The sequence below is a fragment of the Aplysia californica genome, unplaced genomic scaffold (genome assembly GCF_000002075.1).
Source record: "Aplysia californica isolate F4 #8 unplaced genomic scaffold, AplCal3.0 scaffold00123, whole genome shotgun sequence".
Lineage (NCBI taxonomy): Eukaryota > Metazoa > Mollusca > Gastropoda > Aplysiida > Aplysiidae > Aplysia > Aplysia californica.
In genome coordinates, this window is record NW_004797393.1 from 1,155,904 (window position 1) to 1,178,404 (window position 22,501).

The 22,501-nt window shown below is 37.5% G+C and overlaps 1 protein-coding gene across 1 annotated transcript; it reads left to right on the plus strand.

Moving 5' to 3' along the window:
• Nucleotides 1–15: 15 nt before the first annotated feature.
• On the plus strand, nucleotides 16–18,538 carry LOC101858705 (14 kDa phosphohistidine phosphatase). Its single transcript, XM_005096212.3, has 4 exons — nucleotides 16–453; nucleotides 7,731–7,980; nucleotides 13,388–13,512; nucleotides 14,441–18,538. Exons 2-4 carry the CDS (start codon nucleotides 7,815–7,817, stop codon nucleotides 14,528–14,530), a joined length of 381 nt encoding a protein of 126 aa, XP_005096269.1. The 5' UTR covers nucleotides 16–453; nucleotides 7,731–7,814; the 3' UTR covers nucleotides 14,531–18,538.
• The last annotated feature ends 3,963 nt before the right edge of the window (nucleotides 18,539–22,501 follow it).

The window sequence follows — 22,501 nt, forward strand, 5'->3', positions numbered from 1 at the left end:
AAAATAAATTAGTACTTAGAGTGATGATAGATTGATGCAGTGACATTCCTGTCACACTTCTGTTCAAAGGGTGGTGATTTTGTTTTAACTGAACACTAGAATCTATTTGGTAACAGCTAAACATTTTTGGGGGCTTCTTTAAGACAAGACAAGCTGAAGAGATACATTTGAAGCGAATACAAGGAGGACAGAGGTCCTTGAGCGAATCAACACAACTAGATCTAGCCTAGGCTACCTTGACCTTGCTGGGGGGGAAAGCTACGAGTTGCTAAAATTAGGTGAACCATGAACGAACACAAATCGACAACAGCAACACACAAGCAGTGCTGAGGAATCTGAGCGGGCATTGTTTGTTGTCCCAAATTCAGATTCTTGATTATCATCGTCTTGTTCGAAAACAATTGCTTTCTTTCATCAACAATCAATGGAAGCAAGTCCAAATCTTTGTTGAGCGTAAGTAGGACAAGGCGAGCACACTTTTTACGCTTTGTGGCCTAGGCCTACGCAGTAAATGGCCCTTTCGCCGTTTGTGTTGTTTGTGTAATTGAGTTTCAATGTTTGCACGACAGAAGGCATCCGTGGCCTATTTTTTGCTCATTTCGCCTATGAGTCATTGCTGGGTGCAACGTATGTTAAAATACTGCCAATATTGTTATTGATAGTTCATTTGCAGCTTTTAGAGATGGCAGGACCTGAGCTATGCTATTTGTATTTGGTAGCATCAATTGCCACCGAGTTAACCCGGTGGCAATTGACAAAAATAGACTTTTTGTCAATTGCCACCGAGTGAAACGGTGTCAAGTCTGAAAAACAACACTATCTTTAGCATTATACATAATGTGTGTCTAATGGGTCAATTTGTTCTCAACTAGATCTAGATCTAGATCTAATTTCATTGGACGAGCATCTACTAGATCTAGATCTAATCTAGACAATCTAGAGCTTCGGTACCAGCTTGGCGTGTTTTCAATGAGACGTAGGCCTAGGTCTAGGCTAGCCTTAGCCTACACTTTGGCTTTGGTGTTGAACCAACACAGGCAATTCTAGAAGTAGAAGGTTACAAACGCACACAAACTCAAGCAGAAATTCACGTTATATCGGGGAACATAAATCGGGGGACGGGGGTCAGGAAAAGACACACACACACACACACACACAGAGGGACAGAGAGGCGAACGCACAACACCGAGCGCTCTAGCACAATAAGCTAGATCTACCCACCAACGCAAAAGAGCTCCAATTTATTCTCTCTCTCTCTTTCCACTGCCCACAGACAAAATTGTACGCTTTTAGTAGGCGCTACAGTTGTAATGGAACGTTTGTTCACGGCACAGAATTCTACAATTTTTCTGTTATCACGGTGTAGAATTCTACGCAAAATTTGTTGGCCTAGATCTAGGCTATAACGGTGAACGTGCACTGGGTGAGAATAGCCAAAAGACTCGCCTGCACTATTCTCACCCCGGGTGAGAATAGAGGTGGCCATTTGTATTTTGTTGACTTGCTGCATTCTGAAAGCTAGATTTCTAGGCCTACCATGCTATTTGAAGGCAACACTAGATATCTAGATGTAGAATCTAGATTAGATCTAGTAGCCATCGTTTCTACATATATTATATAATAATATGGCCGGCACCATTTCTCCGAACGTTCGGGAAACGAAGTGATTATTCGGACTCGAGTCTGAATATGAAAAAATGTTATTCGGACTCTGATTCTTGTCCAGCATGACATCACTTCCGACTTCCTGTGACTCGTGAATCCGGCTTCCTGTCCTGCCTCACTCGTGACTCGCCTCAGGCTGGGTAGAGACCGGGATCACTTCGGGCAAAAAGGCGTTTTGTGCAGGAGCCGAGTTTTAATCTTATGATGAATTTGAGGCCGGCCTGTAAAGTTATAGTGCTTCTAATAAATGTTTATATCAAGAGGTCATCAGAAGCAATTAAAGATGGCTCGTTAGCATGTGTCGGGGTCGGATGGGCGGCCTGCACACGTGTGGCTGTGTGCGTGTCGGGGAGGGTGGTGGGGGGGCACTATCGGTCCGGGCTTTGAACGTCGCATAAGCGTCGGTCTTTTTCCCCCCGGCAACTGATCATTATTACAATAATAAGCTAGTCTTGACGTAGATTTACGTAATGAATTGTGTGCTGGTCTATGGAATCAAAAGTTGCCGTATGCTCAGCTCTATAGCAACACAACTTTTTCTTGGTAAACAATCGATATGACTCAAGCTTGTGTATTTGAACGAATCGATCTTTTTTTTTTTTTTATACAGCTCATAATATGCCAGGTGGTCTGCTATTCTTCAATTTTACCTTTTTTTACAACAAAGAAAGTGGGAAACGTGGGGGGGGGGGGGGGGGGGGAGGCGTATCAATGAGGCGGCGGTCATTGGATCGGCAGATAAGGTGTAGGGGAAATTAAAAAATGGCGGAAAATTGGAAGCACTGAACGTTAGATCCAGGGTTGGGTTGATTTAAATCAGTTGATTTTTAAAATTTAAATCAACTTGATTTTTTAAATAAAAATCAGTGATTTAAATCACTTTTTAAAAAATTTACTTTTTATTCAGTTTTTACACATTTCAACATTCAGAATTCCTTTCCTTGGTTTCATATATAAAACAGATATAAGGTTTAGTAGACTAATATAATCATGCTTAAAAGTCTGCTTTCCCCCCTTTCACTGTAAAAATAGTAAAATAATACAGTATTCAATTTACTTTTTTTTCCATAATTGAAATCAGAGCTGGGTTGATTTAAATCAGTTGATTTTTTTATTTTAATCAACTTGATTTTTTAAATAAAAATCAATGATTTAAATCACTTTTCAAAATTTTTTTGTCAGTTTTTACATATTTAAACATTCAGAATTCCTTTCCGTGGTTTTATTAAACGATATAAGGTTTAGTAGACTAATATAATCATACTTAAAAGTCGTCTTTCCCCCAGTCACTGTAAAATAATACAGTTCTCAATTTACTTTTTTTCATAATTGAAAACCAGGGTTGGGTTGATTTAAATCAGGTTGATCTAAATCAGTTGATTTTTAAAATTTAAATCAACTTGATTTTAAAAATAGAACTCAGTGATTTAAATCACTTTTTAAAAATGTATTCTGTTTTTACATCTTTAAACATTCAGAATTCCTTTCCTTTGTTTTATAAAACAGATAAAAGGTTTAGTAGACTAAAATAATCATGCTTAAAAGTCTGCTTTCCCCCCTGTCACTGTAAGTAGTAAAATAATACTGTATTCAATTTACTTTTTTTTCATAATTGAAATTAGTATTTACTTTTTCTTTTTAGACAAACACAAGCGCGTGCACACACACACACTGTAATAAAATGCAAGTTTATCTATTCATAATTACCCCCCCCCCCCCCTTTAGACTGACATTTTCTTCATTTTTTGTTTGCAGCCATAACTCACTGATGTATCAGATTAAGGCTTTCTAATCATTAGTTAAAATAAAGACAATGCATTTTGCACTAAAAGAACTTACTTTAAGCCTCCAGAAATCCCAAACTGTGACGACATTTTTAAAAAATAAAAAAAATTTAAAAAATCCGATTTAAATTTAAAAAATCTGATTTAAATTTAAAAAATCGATTTTTTAAATTTTTATTTAAAAAATTTAAAAAATCACCAACCCTGGTTAGATGTATAGAACGAGTACACTTCCTTTTTTCGGGACCCGAGTCCGAATAACGACGGCCTTCGGGAAAATAAAGCTGGGCACTATTTCTCCGAACGTTCGGGAAAATAAAGCTGGGTACTATTTCTCAGAACACTCTGAAATCACTTCCTTTCCCCTCAAATTTCAGGTAGATATATAATATATATTATATAGATTTTTTATTATATTATCGAAGTGGCAGTACGGCTAGCCTGAGAGTCTAGCCGTACTTAATTAGGCCCTATTGTACTATTAACATTAGAAAACAGGTCTCATTAGTCATTATTCAGGTTTAAAATACATTATGCATGCACTGACATATGATTAAGGCACCTGGTTTCGTCTCAAATACAAATTCTTTAGGTACTGCAAACTAAAAAATTATTTACAATTCAGTGGCCTTTTTTGGGGGGTCAGTCTAGCCAACATATTAAAAATAAGTACGGCTAGCCCAGCTGTCTAGACGTACTTAGCCAACCAGTCTAGCCGTACTTAAGTACGGCTAGACTAGCAGTCTAGCTGTCATTAAGTACGGCTAGCCTCTTCCTTATATTATAGGCCTACCAAAGATTGTTCGTATACAGTATGGTTCAATCGGTTCTAAAAAATGTCCGCAGTAAATATTTATGTAAAGAAATGCTAGTTCCAAACAGTGTTTCGCTACAGATATGACGTGTTGCCAATGAAGAATGCTGCTGCACTCTTAAACTTAATGTGTTGTGTTCACTTGTGTGCTGTCTAGATCTAGATCTATGGAGGGTTATTGATAACGACACGTAGAACTAGCATCTGCGCTTGTCGTGGCCGCAACCAATCAATCATGGCTAGATTTTTTGGCATTTTTTTGGTCCCCGAATCCGAGAATAAAAGTCAAAGAAAAAAAAAAGAAACCGAACCTTTTTACTTTTGAAAGAAAGTTCACTTAGCTTCCCTTCGTCTCTTTCTCACTTGTTGTGGCCACATTGACTTGTTGAATACATTACAGTTACATACGATTTGTATTGCTGTTCCTCTTTTATTTTTTCCTCTTTGTGGTGTTTTATTTTGTTGGTGTGTAATTTTTTTTTCTTGTTATTGTTCTGATGTGTTGTTTTTCTTTTAATTTTTTTTTGTTGGGGAAAAAAGGGGGGGGGGGGTGTTGTATACTGTAACGTCATTCAATTTGATGTTCCTACCTTCATTAGATTATATACATGTATATGTATAGATTTAAATGTGTTATGTTAGAGCGTTCCATCAAAACCGATTACATGTACTGACACTGGCAGGCCCCTTGTGTGTGATTCCATAATTTACATGTAATATCCTGTTACTTTTTTTAAAATTACGCACATTTAGGGTTAAAACAGCCAATCTTCTTCGGACAGGTGGACACACACCCTTATTTGTTAATTTTTGTGGTTGTTTATGAGCTGTTCTAATTTTGATTTCATTCTGTTGTGAAACCTTTCTTTTTCACGTTTTTACACTCATCTAAAAATCCCCTTCTTGTTCCCGTCACATTAACTCTTAATCTTATCAGCCAGAAATAATTTCAAGAATTTTCCTGAACAGCTGGAATTAAATCTTTTTTATCACCTGTGCTGTCATGTTAATTTTTGTATGATCACAAACAATTTTGGATTTAGATGATCTTCTCATTTACCATTCCAAAAAATGAATCTGCGACATTAGGGAATCTTGGATAAAATGAGATTGAATGCAGACAAAGCAGGTGTGTGTTTTAGAGGGATTTGAGTAACAGTTTTGAGTGGGAAAATGACTTGGGACTCTAGATCTAGATCAAAATTTGTGGGTGATACAACTGTACAACACTGCAAAGGGCTGGCCGGCCGACAACGCCTAACCCTAACCCTTGTAGATCTATAGTTTGCTCAGTAGACCATGTCGCGAAGTGTGAGCCTTCTGCGGAACTCGTCTTGAAAAATACGCCTTCAAGTTGCCAATTCTTACTAAGAACGGGAAATATGATATGTGAGGCATTGTGGTGAAATCAGGCTCTCGTCAAAATGGTGAAATCAAAGAAATTGGTATTGTTCTGATGGTTGGGCTATTTTTTTCAATTTTTTTTTTTCCTCAACACCTTTTATATCCATTCAAAAACACAATTTCTGTGTAGATTTTACTTTAAAAAATGTCAATTTTCAGTTTCCAAGAAGGACTCTCAAGCTATGGAAATTATTAAAAAATTGGTGGCCATTTTCTCGCTAACTCCACCTCCGAAACCAGGTGACCCTGACCTCTTTTAATCGCAAATATATTTCGACTTATATTCAATATAGATGGAATTTTTTTACCAAAGGTAAAGCAAATGAGCAGGCTTTAAGATCATACCAATAACACCATATGCCCAAAAATTGACAAGTGCCTGATTCCACCACTTCGTTACACATATCTATTTTTTATCTTGACTGGTACTAGTATTGTAAACATGGATCTGGAGCACTGGACGGAAATTTAGGGAGGTGAAAATGACTCGCTCTGTGTCGTTCTGGTGGATGGGGAAAAAAGTTTACAAAAACTACACGGAGCATGTCATTCTGGCCGATAAGAGTTTTAAAAGTAAGAGTTGATAGAGGGGAAGGTTGCATTTCCATCGTCATCTTTTGTGTGATATATATGCTTTGGTTAGGACGGAGTTACTGTGCTGTTGTGTCAATAGATGGCACATATGTGTCATAATCATGACACAGTTAAGTCAGGCGCTCGTCCAATTTTGGGCATGTGGAGTTTTTTGTATCATCTTACAAAGCTTGTTCATTTTGATGAGAAAAAAAAAAGTACTCGTTATTTTAAAAAGAAGTTAAGATATTTTCGAATGATTGTGGGGGGGTTGCATGGTTTCAGAGGCAAAATTAGCAAGAAAATGGCTGTCAAAGTTAGGGGACTGTAAGTTTATATTTTTAGTGCCTTTAATCAACGTTTTTCCATAACATCTACATAGAATTTGAAATGGATATAAAACTGAAATTTGTGTCAAACAGATCAGATAAAAATGGAACAGGAAAAGTGCTCCAGCGTATCTGAACATGAGATAGATGAAAGTAAAATATACCTGCAAGCGCCCTAAATTAATTTCAGCCTGTGACTATGCGTACGGCCCTCTAAAGTATAGATTTAGGTTTAATTTAGTGTACTCGCAGCCTTGATAATCGCTCTAGGCCTACTTGGATCTGTGTTATTATGTATTCTAATTCTACCGTCCGTCAGCCATTGTTTATTTTCTTCTTGAAAGGTTTTAAGTGAGTGAAGCTTCAACATAGTGTCCGGTTTGTAAACAGCGATAGTTTATGTGCCGCATACAAAGACTAGCTTATTATGTGAACTGGAGGGCCGTACGCATAGCAACTTCAATTAATTAAGTTCCTAACTACGAACAATTCAAGGCAGTTTTCATACAAATGAGAAGAATTGTAATGTTAGAATAGTTATATAGAAAATACCCAGTGCACATATACAGTTGAGGGGCGGCCCAATTTTTATTACGTGGGAGGGCAAAAGCTACCTTTTTTGCACAATTTGATAAAATCCCCCAAAACTTATCGATCGTGTGGGTTGGACTGTCTAGGTTATGATTCAAGTTTGTGGTCAACAGTCTTTGAGAAGGCACTACACGCTTTAGGGTGAGATATTTTGTTTGCGCGCACAATGCAATAGCTCTTAAATGGGCTTCCAAGTCAAATTTAATTTAAAACAAAGCAGAAGTCAGTTTTATATTGTGTGCTATGGCCAGTGTCATTACCTGATCTAGCAGGATTCAAACTGATCATGATTTTGACCTCTGGGGATCGGTTCTACTTCACTGACATCGCACTCCATGATTTCTGATTTGCACCACAGATTGCAGAATTTTAAGGCGTTTTCATAATATTCTGTGGCAGCTCCAAATAAGAATAGAGCCAGACTGAAAGAAGTGAATAAATTTAAGCAATGAAAGTAAGGATTTCTTAACTTTCATTATAGCACGGAGAGCAGAATTTGTACAGTAGAGTATACTCTGTTGTCTTTGTTTTTTTATTTAGAGTGTCATTTATATGTTTCATCTTTTTCAGGTTTACTTTCATAGTGACTTACATAGTTACAGTGCAGATTTTCCAGTAGATGACTACGGGGGGAAGGTATTGATAAAAAAGAAAATGCCTGGAAGAATCGCTGAGGTGAACCCGTTGCTTGCCAGCATTGACGATGTGGTGATTGACGAAAGTGGTCGGTTCAAGTACATCCTGTGTAAGGTTTATCAAGATGGGATCAAAGAGGAGACGAAACTTATAGTGCGAGGAACTAAGCAGGCTGAGTTCCACGGTAAGTGTTTGCCTTTAAATAGTTTGAATAATTTGTGTCACGATGCAGTGGAATCAGGCATGCGTCAATTTTTGGCACGTGGAGTTCTTGGCATCATCTGAAACTTTTTAAAATTTGCCCTGCTTTCGATTTAAAAAATACTCATCGATCTCGAATAGAAGTTGAGATATTTCGGATTGAAGAAGGTGGGTGTCACCTGGTTTCAGAGGTTAAGTGGCGACAAAATGGCCGTTTAAGTTAGGTCACTTCACTAGCTTGAAGTTTTACATATTTTAAGCCTTTAATCAATGTTTTTCTGTAAAATTCACATGGAAGTGTGAAGACGGACAAAAAAGGTGTTGAGCCCCCCGAAAAATTGATAAAAATGGTCAAACTGATGGAAAAATGCTTGTTTCTTGGATTTCAGTATTTTGATGAGCACCTGATTTCACCGCGCTGCCTCACATTTGATTATTTTATTGAATGAAGCGCAGAATTGGTACTCTGAAGTCTGTACGCAGATATGGGGCAATGTTATTTTATTTTAAGTAGTTATCAGGACCTTTGAGTTCAGTTGTAAGTATCTAGAGTGTGGTTTATGCATTTATGTGTAATTTTGTTTGCCAGTATGATTTAGCTAATTAATTAGGTGTAACTGGATCTGAGAGAAAGTGTACATTTATTGGTAATGATAAGTTTTGACCTCTCGAGTGCCAGAAACAAACCTGCCTATTTTCACCTCTTATCATCCACTAGTCCTTGTCTTCTCAATTACCATGATAGTTCTATTGTCACATGATGGGAAATAACAGTGACAACAATCAGTTATGGGCTAACTCTTCTATCTTCAAATCTTGAAAGAAAGGAGTATTTCTGTACTTCCTTCAGTGGTTCTTCAGTTGTTCTCAACAGACCATCAGAATTCAAAATTTGATGTGTTTGTGTGTGTGACGTGGTGAAACACCAAACCGATGTGCCAGGATCTGGACAGTAGACAGTGAAAGATCTTGTCAGTATGTTTATGTTTCAGCTCCTATAAATGGTTACTTAACACTGTATACGCTTCCCAAGAAGTTCAGGTTCTTTCAGAATGCTCTCTGGTCTGCTGGGGTAATAGTATAGATTGTGAAGCGCATAGAGCTTGCTGTTGAGTGGGGATTTGCGCTATACAAATGCTATCTATTATTATTATGAATGTTAGTCAGTCTGTCTTTTGAAACTGCATCTTTTTCATGATGTCTATGTCACAAGAACTTGTGAGTAGTTATAGCTCTTCATTGGCTTCCTATGTATTCCTGCTCAGTTTTTTCTATAAACAACATATGAGACATTAACTTCCAAAGCTGTTGGACGTAACTGGAGTCACTTCTACTGACAAGTAGAGTTTTGTCAACGAGACTAACTCGTTCTACTTAACACTTTCCCTACTGTGGCTCGCGGACCGTGCCTCGCTGGACCAAGAGCCACAAAATACGGCTTGAGTGGCTTGCTTGCTATCTATTCCAATCCAGTAACGAAAAGACACGAAATTCTCGGTCGATCCACGTTTTCAAAATGATAGAATAGACTTCCTGTTAGTGGACACTAAAGAAAATATAGCACTTAGAGACGAATTTTAGTCTTTTCAGCGCTTTTTTGTCCCCTTCGAAACGTAAATATGTGGGGGAATAGTGCTACCTTGACTTCAGTATATGTCTCATATTTTCACTTCTATATTAGGTACACATACATAACTTTCAGCATTTCTTCGCATTACTTGAGGCAACCTACTTAGGAAGTTTGAATTATGCTGCTGTTCTACTTTTTAAGATATGACCTTTCAAAGCTGGAAAATTGTTGATTTCATATGACACCTTCGATATTGCATAATCACTTTTGGAAACCCCAAAGTAATATAATTGAAATAAATATTCAATATTGTATCGCCATCTGATAGATTATTTTTTAACACTTTACACAAATTTTCCTCACTTCACTCAGGTGGGAATGGGTAGTCAGTTATAGACAGCGAAAGATCTTGTCAGTTTGTTAATCTTTGAGACTTAACAGCTGCTTGCACTGTATGCTTTCCAGGAAGCTGAGAATGTTTCTGAGTGTTCTATATTATGGTCTGTTGAGATAATAACTCGATCAAATAACTCTCGAGAGACATGGACTGGGCTTAAGACCATAGTGGGCTTAAACAATATACCAACAAACATGTGTTGACAACGAAGAGAGCTATGCAAATAAACTTAATGCCCTTTTCTCCTATTTTGACAAAGGCAGTCTGTGTGACTTGCCATTTGTGAACACCGACTCAAATGAAAATAATGCTGTTGTTGTTGAAGAATGTGAGGTTAGATGTGTGTTTGGACTGTGAATGTGAGAAATGCGGTGTGCAACCCAAAATTCTAAAAATGTGTTCAGCACAACTTAGCTCTATTTACACCTATATTATCAACCAGTCGTTGTTGACACATGCTATTCCCACTATTTGGAAATGTTCCGAAATCGTCCCCCTTACAAAGAAAGAAAAAATTAATTAAATGAATGACCTAAGACCAATGGCCTTAACATCCGTAGTTATAAAATGTCTAGAAAAAATTGTGCTAAAAAGACTACGAACATACATAGAACCCATCAAGGAGCCTCTACTATTCGCATATCGTCAGGGGAGAAGTGTGGAAGACGCCATTCTACTATTTCTTGACAACATATATAGACACTCAAACAAGAGAAAAACATACTGTAGGATCCTGTTTGTTGATTTTTCGTCAGCCTTTAGTACTATCCAGCCAGCTATCCTTTTAAAGAAATTAGGGAACATACGGGTTAATGTTAGTTTAATATCATGGATAGGCAATTTTCTTACCAACCGAACCCAGTATGTACAGGGGCCCCTCAAGGATGTGTTTTGTCTCCAGTTTTATTCACACTATACATGAACGATTGCCAAATAAGCAACAGTAAAATTAAGTTGATAAAATTTGCAGATGATTCAACCGTAATTGGGCTAATTCAGGCTGACCATAACGAAACCGCTTACTGGAATTTTGTACTTAATTTTTCTGAATGGTGTGAAAATCATAAGCTTCTTTTAAATGGGAAAAAAATAAAAGAACTTGTTGTTGATTTTAGAATAAAGAAATTTTAGATGTGAAAACATCGAGCAAGTGTCAGACTAAGTATTTGAGTGCTACAATAGACAACAAACTTAACTGGCGTGTCCACACTTCTCTCCTACATAAAAAAGTGAACAAAAGACTATTTTTTCTAAGGAAGGTAAAGTATTTTAAAGTTGATAAAACATTGATGTCCATATTCTACCATTCGACCATAGTAAGTATTATCAATTTTTGTATAACAGCAGGGGCGGGAACACAAGACAACAAGATAAAGAAAAATTAAATCGACTCTTACGGATAGCATGTAAAATTTCAACATCTGCGTTCCCCTACTTGGATGAATTGTACATAATAGCTTGCACTAAAAAAATTAATCTATCTTTTTAGACAACAAACATCCCCTTGTTCTCTCAAATAAAAACACCAGTCAGAAGTAAAAGACCTAGGCTTCTGATTTGTAACAAAGAAAGATATAAAAGGTCATTTTTATCATCATCCATCAAAATGCTTCCATCTTAACCGTTTTGTATAAGTATACTTACGACCTTGGAGCGTGCATCAGAATAACATTGAGTGTGTATCTAGCTTAAGATTATGATTGTTTATATTGCTGCTCATTTATATTGTGCATGTGATTGTAAGCCTGTGTGTGTGTGTGTGTTTGTGTGTGTGTACATGTGCTGAAACACCAAACCAATGTGCCAGGATCTGGACAATAAAAATGTATCTTATAATATAGTGTAAACTGTCCTTAGAGAAAGTTGCGTTTGAAAATAATCAAAAGTTGCAAAAAGTTGCAAGAAAAATCAACGAAAGTTGCAAGAAAAATTGCAAGACGTCTAAAAATGTCATGAAATCATTAGAATACATTGTTGGTTTGCTCATTGCTATCAAAGTAACCAACCTTTGTTTTGTTAGATCAAAATCAAAAGTTATATGTGAATGTCTACCAAAAAACCCCCCAACTGCATGGAGGTTGCATGGTGTACAAAAACAGTTTGTCTCCTGACACATGCGTCAGGTCCTGAAACTCTCGCTGACGTTGGGCAGGTGTGACCAGCGTGGTTTTGGGGCTGTTCAAATATAATCTTACACCTTTTTGGGGGGACTTTTTGCCCCCCCCCCCCCTTTACACGTTTCTTACATTTTCTTCCTCCCCTCAAAAAAGAAATCCTGTAATACTATTTATTCGCTTATATTAATATGACATTTGTATTGCGCAAATGTGTGTTACAATCGTTGACGGTAAAATTGGAACTTTTCCGGAAAAACTTATGGTGTCTAATTACCACTTTAACCGCACCTGTGTAATCAAACTTAGACTAGTTCTACATGTCGTGTAGCCTAGACCAGTGTATAAAGTGCGGGATGGCATATACATTCTTGCTGCTCGACCTACTGTTTCATCACAATATGCCGTTCTCACCGCTCTTAGTGAATAGTTGAGTTTACTCTTTAATAATGTCATGTGTTATATTTTTAAAAAAAATTATGTTGTCATAAATTATTTTCCTTGTTATTTTTTCACCGTACAAAAGTGTAATATTAATATTACACTGGTTCAAGACACCCCCCCCCTTTTTTTTTCCAGGTGTAAGATTATATTTGAACATCTCCTTTAGGGGTTTTCTGTGTGAATTGATCCACGTCTAGATCTACCCTCCTAGCTTAAGATTTAAAGTCTTTCCCAAATTTTTATACTAGATCTATCTACCTGGTGCTACGGAACCAAGCAAGCTAAGTAATCAGACGATCGTGTTTACGATTGATTTACTCTAGATCTAGATTTAGCTAGAAGAAGTAGAAGATGATTCAATCCAAACAGGACTATTGGGGTCTCGTTGGGTCGGTTTACTCGCCAGATTGATGGCGCAAAGTGGCTATCGTGGCGCAAATCGATGACGCCCGACTCGTTGCCTCAAAAACAAAAGCGTTGTTTTCAGGCGACAAGTCGGGCAATCATCTTGACGCAACCTGACCCGACCAGATCTCATCCGCAAGGGGCAGTGGTCACCCAGTAGTGCAAAGGAAGTGGTAGCTATATTTCAGGTACGAATTGTCCCCCTTCACGTTTTTATTTTTAGTCGTGGAAGAAAATTTTGGTTATTTTTACCGAAATTCTATTATTATTTTTCCAACTTTTGCGGAAAATTGCCTAAAATTTGCGAATTCACGAAAATGGCAAAAGTTGCGTGCGAAAGTTGCAGGGCGCAAGCGTGAATTTCTCTCAGGACAGCGTAAAGCGCATAGAGCTTGCTGTTGAATAGGGGAAGGCGCAATTTAAATACTATGTATTATTTTATTATTATTTCTCCCGGCAGCTGACATCTATGATCACCTGGATGCATTCCTGGAGGAGGTTGGGGTCACCTGTGAATGCGTCGGTGGTGGAAAGATGGAGCATGATCCAGTGGGGAAGACTATATCTGTCTTTGGCTACTCTCAAGTGAGTCTCTAAGTTTGGAGGAGCAAGTGGGGGTGGCAAAGGAAAAAGTACCGCCGAAGGGTTAAGTGTTCTTTTGTAGGACTGTTCAGAGAGATAGTTAGAGAGAAATAAAGGACATTTCCCTTACACATACAATTGATGTATATTATTTTCATTGTTAGTTTAGTCATCCTGAGTTGTCGCTCTCAGCAAATGTGGAAAAAAATATTTTATAGGTATAACATGAAGTTCTTTTCTTATTGTGTGGTAAGTTACAAGAAAGAACTTGTAAGAGGGATGTTGTTGACAGGTACTAGATGCTTTGTTCTTTTTAAAAATTTGAGTGTATTTTTTTTTAGATTTATGAGACTGCAGCACATTTGCATACCTTTTTCGTAATATAAGATGGTAGACAAAACTGCAGATGGATGGAGAGTTTGCAATTCCTACTCCTTCAATATCCCTCTGGTGTTCTGTCTGCATGTCTGTCTGTCTTGCCTTTTGTCCTCAAAACATATTTGTTGCCTTGTTGGCATGTCTCTCTTTAAAGCAGGCAGTAAATTATGACAGTGCTGTGGGTGGTCAGTGAACACCACAAGCAGTTCCTACTTCCTTTCTTCCCCTCTTTTATTTCTTTTTTAAAACTTCCTCTTCAGCACTAAATGACTGATATTGTGAGATGTTGCCTGCTTTTCTTTGTTCAAACATAATGTAACAAACAAACCAAGTGATTGCACTGTAAAAACTCCTCTGTGGATGGTTGGGCGGTGCTCTGGTGTGGTTTGCTTCTTCTTTCCTATCAAACATCTATTATCTTTATCTCTTTTTGTGTTTTTTGTTCTCTTGTAACACACACCTCTAACTTTTGGCACTTATATGACCTTATTGTGTTGCAAGTGCCGTAAAACACATACTGAAACAAAACAAAAACTCCTGTGTTTTCCCTTAGGGCTACGGCAAGGCTGACCACTCTATCACAGTGAGGCTGCTGAAGGAGAAGTACCCGGACTACCACAGCATCACCTGGTCAGATGACTAATTGCCCACGCCCGAGCAGGCTTGCTGTTGTACATTGTACTGAAGGCTGTTGACTCATGTGTACATACATGATGAAATATTGTATTATTATTATTATTATTTTTATTATATATAAATAGTTGTGGACTTTTGGAGGGATGAATACAGTGGGACTGACTTGGGATATTTTTTCTTCTTCAGGGTTTGCACTGAAAAGCAGGCTATGTTGTTGTTTTATATCACAGTTGAGAGCTTTTAGCAATTTACAGATTGTGTTCTCAAGGTGTCAAAGAGGTTTCTTGAGATATTGTGAAAAGGACGACAGTTTTGTCAACAGATCTTGTTGAAACTCTTGAAACTGCAGTCATTAGGGTCTGTAAGAGTACAGAGTTAGGATAAATAAAAAATCTGTAAGTTTAATCAAAAAAGGTAATGGTTTTGGCCAGCATGTATTACTGAATTCTTATAATGCCAATATCCTTTGTTAGGTACATGTACACGTATAAGAGAGTATTTGATCTCCATGAATGTTCCTGTACATGGTTCCACTGTATCAAATCCAGTAAAGTGTATTTTTCCTGTCATGCTTTATTTAAGCAGTTTGTATTGTCTTTCTTAACCGCAACTACACAATGTGCAGAAATAAAATTTGTTTTCATGTTAATTTTGGCTTGTTGTTAGGAAATCTTGAATAGAGCCACTGTCAGATATTTTTTTTTTCCCTTTAGTTTGTCGAAATGTCTCAGTGAGGCGGAAGAAAATGTTTTTGTTTTCTTTAGTGAGATTTTGTGAATCAGATTGTATTAGAAAGGGACACCACTGTGAGTATGATTTTGCCAAACGGTGACAAATTTTTTTATTGATTTGTTTGTTTTGATTTCGTCTGTAGGGTGACGGCAATGGTTAGTCCTCGTTGTCTCACACAGAAGATGCAAGTTGAATACACATTTAGCGGATAAGTTATTTGACCCAGTATCTTAGCCTCTGTTGGTGGGATGTTGTTATCCCACTCAGCCTTCATTAACACCGACAGACTGGTTTGAAGCAAATTGTGTCGATTTTGGGTGAGGGGAGGAGGTGGGTTGCATAAAATGCTCTCAATTCTTTTTGGTTTATACTTAAGAGGATGCGCCTTCCACTTCTGTATGAAATGTTTTGTCTATTGTATGAGGAACTGTGGCTCAAATTGGAAGGGGGTTTCACTGATTTTGTCTTTTTGGTTTCTCTTCCAGCCTCCTCTATGTCGAGATAAAGACTAATGTTAAAGAGGTCAGTGCCTTCTGTAACCCATTGTAAGAGGTTTTAATTCTTTATACCCTGAGTTTTTCCCCTGTTTCCCAGAGTTTTTCTACAGTCACCTAAACCTGGTGCACTATGTTTCATTATAACCCCAAAAACTTGCCTCCAACTTCTAAATGGCATAAACAAAGACTTAGTCATAACTAAAAAACTTGGTTTGGGAATAGTTTCGAAAAACAAGGAAAAACTAGTACTAAATGAAACGATACTGTCGTCACTGGTATCGGACGCTCCCATCGTCCGATGGGGTTTAAAGAGTTAAAGCACAGAACCATATCTCACACTCTAACAATTTTATTTCTGAACATTGTTGACTGCAAATACTCGTGGTTGCTTTTTTGATAAGCTGTGAAGTGTAATGAAAATGTTTGTCCTGAACAGCTTGCAGGTATCAGAGTCTTTGACAAGTGCAATCCGGTGGCCGGGTTTTCCTTGATACAGGAAGATCTGGGTTGTGAAGGGTTTATTTTAATTTTTATTGCTGGATGTCGTTACCTAGTTGTATAGATGTGCTAAGCCCAAAGTTTTTAGAATTTTGTTTTAATGCAGTTTGTTTGTCAGTGCTATCAGCAAAGAAATATTTTGTCAAAACGCAGATTCTTAATCTTGAAAAGGCAAGAAAGATACATAAATTAGGTTCAATTGTTAAATGAAAGAAACAATTTTTTTCCCTCTATCCTGAAAAATTTTGCTTTCTGGATTTAAACCATTTGAACAGCTTGCTGAGGATGTATAGAGATTAAAGGCTGTAAAATTTCTAAGCTTGTGACGGATATGTATACCCAGCGGCAATAGAAACTTTCCACTTTGTTTTTTGTAACTGCACCCTTGTTCACTTGAGAAGGTGAGCTTAATTTCGCACATCACTCACCATGTACCAACGATGACTCCGCGTTGATCTTTTTCTTGAACAAAAATTTAACCACAAGGTCTCGTGACCCACATGCAAATTAACACTTTTTGTGACTTAAGTTCCGCGGAAATTATGCAATCTTCCAAACTGTATTTAGATAAACATATCAGCGACTTTAGAACCGGAAAAACAAGTTACATACACAGTCCAGCTTGTTTTTGTCGTCTTAAATTGCTGTACAAGATGCCAAGGTTAAGCCTTGAGGAGCGCTGTTGAGCATTTTGAATACTGCAAGCTGTACTATCTGCCCGTAGAGTGGCGCGGATGTTTCATTGCTCCCATCCTACCATCAATATCCTGAACGATTGGTTCCAATCCAAGTTACTGTAGTTACACCTGATAGACTCAAACCAGGCAGACCATTGGTCGATACTGCCCAAAAAGACAGACTGATACTGCTCTGGTATCTTTGAAATCACTTTCTCACCACGACCAGCTCTTCATGTCTGTTTCATACAGACACTGGAAGAGTTTTCAACAATAGAAGGATACAACTACGGCCTTGAAACACATTCGGACATCAAGCAAGGCGGCCTTATAATTACCAACGTTTTGCCGTCTTTCCAATAATTACGCTTGAACTGACTGGGCCTAAGAGGGAGCTCCCAAAACGGCAATAACATTGTACAACGACTGGGACAAGCTTTGATTCAAAGGTGGAATGGACTGCCACAACAATTAATTAAAATAAGAAAACAAAAAACGGACTCAATCAGTGCGTAGAACATGCCAAGCTTTCTTCATTGCAAGGAGCTACAATGCCCGCTACTGACATGAATTTTTTTAATCAAGGGGTACCAGTTTGTGCTCAACATTGCCACTATATGATGAGATATGATCAAAATACAAAAAGTAATACACTTATTTACATACTTTGAAATATGTCTGTGTCAATTTTTGTTTTTATATATGTTGAATAATAACCACAGTACAGGTTTTTCTCCAAGTGGAAAGTTTCTATTGCTGCTGTTTATATTTAGATTGAAATGTGGATAGTTTTGAAGTTATTTTAAGCTATGTCTCTTGAGTGCTTTGTTGACGTGGTAGATTTGCTCGCATTTACATCTTTTAGTATTGGATTATATAATAATTTACATTTGTCTATGCCATTTTTATAATAGCTTTTAGAACACTGACTGTAATTTTAATGATATTAATTTCAAGTCATTACTTTTGATGGCTGTAACACAAATATGTGTAATGACATGGTGGAATCATGTGCTCATCAATTTTTGGGCATATAGAGTTATTTGTATCATCATATAGCCTCTTCATTTGTCTTGCTTTTGACGAAAAAAATATTCATCTTTCTTGAATTGAAGTTGAGATATTTTGGATTGAAGGTGTTAAGGTTGCCTGGTTTCTGAGGTGAAATTAGTGAAAAAATGGCTGCCAAAGTCTGCCGACTGCCGTAGCCTAAGAGTCCTTTGCAGCTGAAAATGTACACCTTTTGTGTCTTTAATTAACGTTTTCCAGTAAAATTCACACAGAAATATGTTTTTAAATGAACCTATAAGGTGTTGAACCATTTTTTAAACTCTTTGCCTCCGAGGGGGGTAAACCCACTACTCCGGGACCCTTTTTTGGTGCTAATGTTGAAAATGACGAAAACACCGTGTTAAGTCGAAACTGGCAAACCTATTTTGATAGTTCTTCATTTAATGGTTAAACTTCCGGTATAAGAGACCTCTTTTCGGCAAAAGTAATTTGATGTCGAAGTCGTAAAGGATCATGCCCGAGCTGAGGCTCACCGACCCAGTGGTTGTGACTGCGAGCTGCTGGGAGCGGCTTGCTGGAGATAAAGAGTTAAAAATTTGAGAAAAAAACACAAACCGGTGGAAAAATGACGGTTTCTTTGATTTCATTATTTTGACGAGCGCCTGATATTACCACGATGCCTGACATATTACTTTTGGTGTGTAGCATTATTGTAGCCCATGTAACAAAAAACCCCCATTGAAGAGATATTGTTTTTTTTGCTCCTGCAAGGTCAGATTATTTACACGAAGTGGTTCTGCCTTGTCTAGTCTTTGTCATGAGATACTTACCGAGAGTCCTTGTCGTGAGGTACTTACTGAGATTAGCAGTGTCATGGCCTTTGTGGGACTCACAAATGGGCCCTTGAGAAAGAGAGTGATGTCGGAGGTCTGTTGGTTAGGCTCTTGGACTCGCAAACGAAAGGGAGTGGGTTCAAATCCTGTCAGGGGCCTGACGTGGTGTCCTTGGGAAAGGCAGTTTACATGAATTTTCCTCTCTTCCACCCAGGTGGAAATGGGTACGGAGCTATAGACAGCGAAAGGTCAAGTTTGTTTGTGTTAGAGTGCGTGAAGTCCACAGCTTGCACTGTATGCTCCCCGGAAAGCTGAGAATGTTTCTGTGTGTTCTAGGGTCTGCTGGGGTAGTAATAGTAACAGTTGTAAAGCGCATAGAGCATGCTGTAGAGCATGGATTTGCGCATTATAAATGTAGTTATTATTTGTATTATTATTATATCACTGCTGTGGAATAAAACATAATAATATCTTTGAGTCAAATAAGTTCTACCTACTATGTAGTGATTTTGAAGAACTTTCTCCTAGCTGGGCCCAAAACCTTTTATTTCTAACTCAAGCGTTTCTGCTAGAGAAAATCCAAAATTTCCAACAGTCGAAGTGTAGTTACACCACTGTTGTTCTCATGAGCACAAATATTAATTTGTCTTTAATGCATGGTGTGTTGGAGAATATCTCATGTCTATTCTATGCTATACACAAAGGCTTCGTCTTTGAATTTGATCAGGTCTAGGCTCTGCATTCCATGCTGGCTGGCATATGTGGTGTAGCGGTTAGGTTCTTTGTCATTGTATACAGAAAAAATTCTAATTGATTCCCAAATCAGGGGATTTTTAAAAACTGAGTTTATCCATCTGTCTGTTGGGATGCTGTGTTCCACTCAGCCTGGGTTGACCCTCAAAGGCAAGGCCGAAGCCTCCTAAATGATCTAAATTGTGTCTATGGGGAGGCATAGAATACTTACAATTACAGTTGGGTTTTTTTTGCGAGGGAAGAAAAGCGCCCACAGACATATGTATGCATCTACATTACTGGACAAATGTTTTCAAAATGACATCCTATAACCTGTATCTGTGATGAGTTGATTTAGTTCTTCGTCATGCATTCAAAGATATGTACATTTGACTGCCTCGTGGGGAAAAATGTCCTGACAAATATTTCCATTTTTCTGTTGGAATGTATTGTCTCACACAGCCAGGGTGGGCTCCGACTGGAAGGCTGGCAGTTGCTGCTTCTTGCATGTTTTTAAAGTATGTTGATGAGGCGAATGGCATGTCCAGTCTTTTTCTTCATTGTTAAAAACTTGGCTAGACTCCTTGGGGAAGTCAGCATTCTGTAACACGAGAAGGCCTTGGCTAATGCAAACATGGTGATATCTGAACTTTTAGGAGAACTGTACTAGACTGTTTTTGATACTTGCCTTGCTGTACTATAACTATAATCCCTATTTTGTCAGGGGTTCTGAATTAAGGTTGTAAAGATGTTTGAATATACTAGATGAAGGTAACATGTTTTTGCTACTCTTTTATTGAACTAGGCAGCTGTTTCTCTACTAACACAAAAGGTGATTTCTATCTTGCTTGAAAACAAGATGTAGTATTTCTGCAATCTTTTTGGAGTTTCAAGTAATTGTTCCCTATGGTTGTCATAAGATTGATATGTGGGACATATGTTTTGGCATAAATTTTGAAATATGGAATGAGAATTGTCTGGTTTAGATTACTTTTGAACAGGAATGTTTTTGTAGATAGTGGTCGAAAAAAGCCCAAACAAACTTGTACATATTCTCTGTGTTGTTTAAATATAAGCTGTCAAGATATTTTGCTTCAAGTCATTCTTATAGAGATATACTTTTACAATGTTTTAAGCTTCGGTCTTTTTTACCATGTACCCTTGAGCACCCTGTATGCCTGTTACTTTTTGTCTTCTTATCAGAAAAAGGAGTAAAGCTTAAATTTTGTAGGGAGAGTACCCCCCATTAATATATCTAAATTTTGAACTGTGGGAAAACATGATGCTGGGATGGAAAATTCGTAATTTTGATTTGTTCCATAATTTTGCGTAAGTGGGAGTGGGACCTGACGTCCTGTCTCCTTTCTCTTCTCAGAAATTGCTTCTCTCTCTCTTTCTCTCTCTGTTCCTGTCTCTTTATCTTTCTCTCTCTCCCATTCTCTCCCATCTCTCTTTATCAACCCTCCTCTCCCCACTCCACTCTCCCTTTTTCTCTTTCTCTCTCCTCCCGCCTTCTCTCTCTCTCTCTTTCTCTCTCTCTCTCTCTCTCCCTCTCTCTCATTCTCTCTGGTCCTGTCCCTGTCTCTTTCTCTCTCACTCTCTCTCTGACTTTCAGTAAATTTTGGACTGATCACTTTCCATCCCTGATGATGAGTTTTTTTGCTTTTTATGAGTTACTACCACAACACAGTTTGAGAAATGAACCATGGGTGTACTATGGACTATTTGAAAAACCAATCTTTATAGTTGGGCCTACTTCTTTCATATCCACCAACCATATAATTATATTGGATACATAAGAACTGATAATTATATAACATTATATTTATCTTTTTTATTTTGAATGAACTTAATTTTCAGTGTTCTCCTTGACATTGTCTTAAGCAAAGTCCCTTGTATTTTTATATATATATAGAGATCTAATATACATATTTAAGGGTGTGTTTATTGAGCATCTAAGAAAAAAGAACATGACTGATGCCACAATGAAAATGAACATTCTAGAGTTTCTGTCTTCTCCTTACCTCCTTCCTCCAGTCAAAACAACTTTATCGTAAATTTTTTAAATAACATTTCTTCGGTGAATGCATAATGTGCATTATCCAAAAATAAAAAATGTTGTAGTGTCTGCATTTTTATTGTGTCCCAATAAAAATCCTTGGAGGAGGAAGGCTGGAATCCTGAATGTTTGTTGTCCGAGAAAGGGTAAGACATCGCTTCCCCCGACTTCTGCTGTTGAAGTAGAAACTGTCTCAACAGTTTGGCTTTTTTGAAGTTGCTTCCCCTTTATTTGGGAACAGGTTTTTACTTTGGGAAGTGTTTTAGTAACTTTTTACGCCGCTTTCAACTGCATAAGGTCGTATGACACTATGAGCGCCTGAACAAAAGATTATAGTATAGTTCAGGGTTAGCTTCTTATATTATTAGAAATCACAACATGTATATAGATCTATATATGTGTTTTAAAAAAAAATTCAAATTTGTATTCTTTAGTGATATGGCTTTTTTTTGTAATTTAAATTTAAATGTACATTTTTCAAATGACCTGTGATACACTTTTTTGTGTAGAGACTAGACAAGTATTACTTATATTATTTTTATTTAGCACTGTGGTGACGGGAGCTGTGTGAGTACAAATGTACTTCCCCTGACGACAGACATGATGGGGCTCGTGTGTTCAAGAAACTAATGGCATTTTGTACAAGTTTGTGCTGTGGCCACCTATTCAAGTGTCTCACTTTGCAGTAAACATGCCTCAATAAAAAAATATGTAGAAAACTACTGATGTTTTTTATATTTTGTTTTTCGGTGCTTTTATAGCATTACGGAAAAGGAGAATGACTGTATTTTGAAACTAAATGGCAAATGATCAGGGAATTGTTTAAAAAGCAGCTTTGGAAAAAGACGATCTTAATCATTTTAGTTTTAGTACAGTAATGACAACACCAGACTCGATCTGCAGTCGATAATTGGGCTCTGTGGATACTCTGGAATTGAA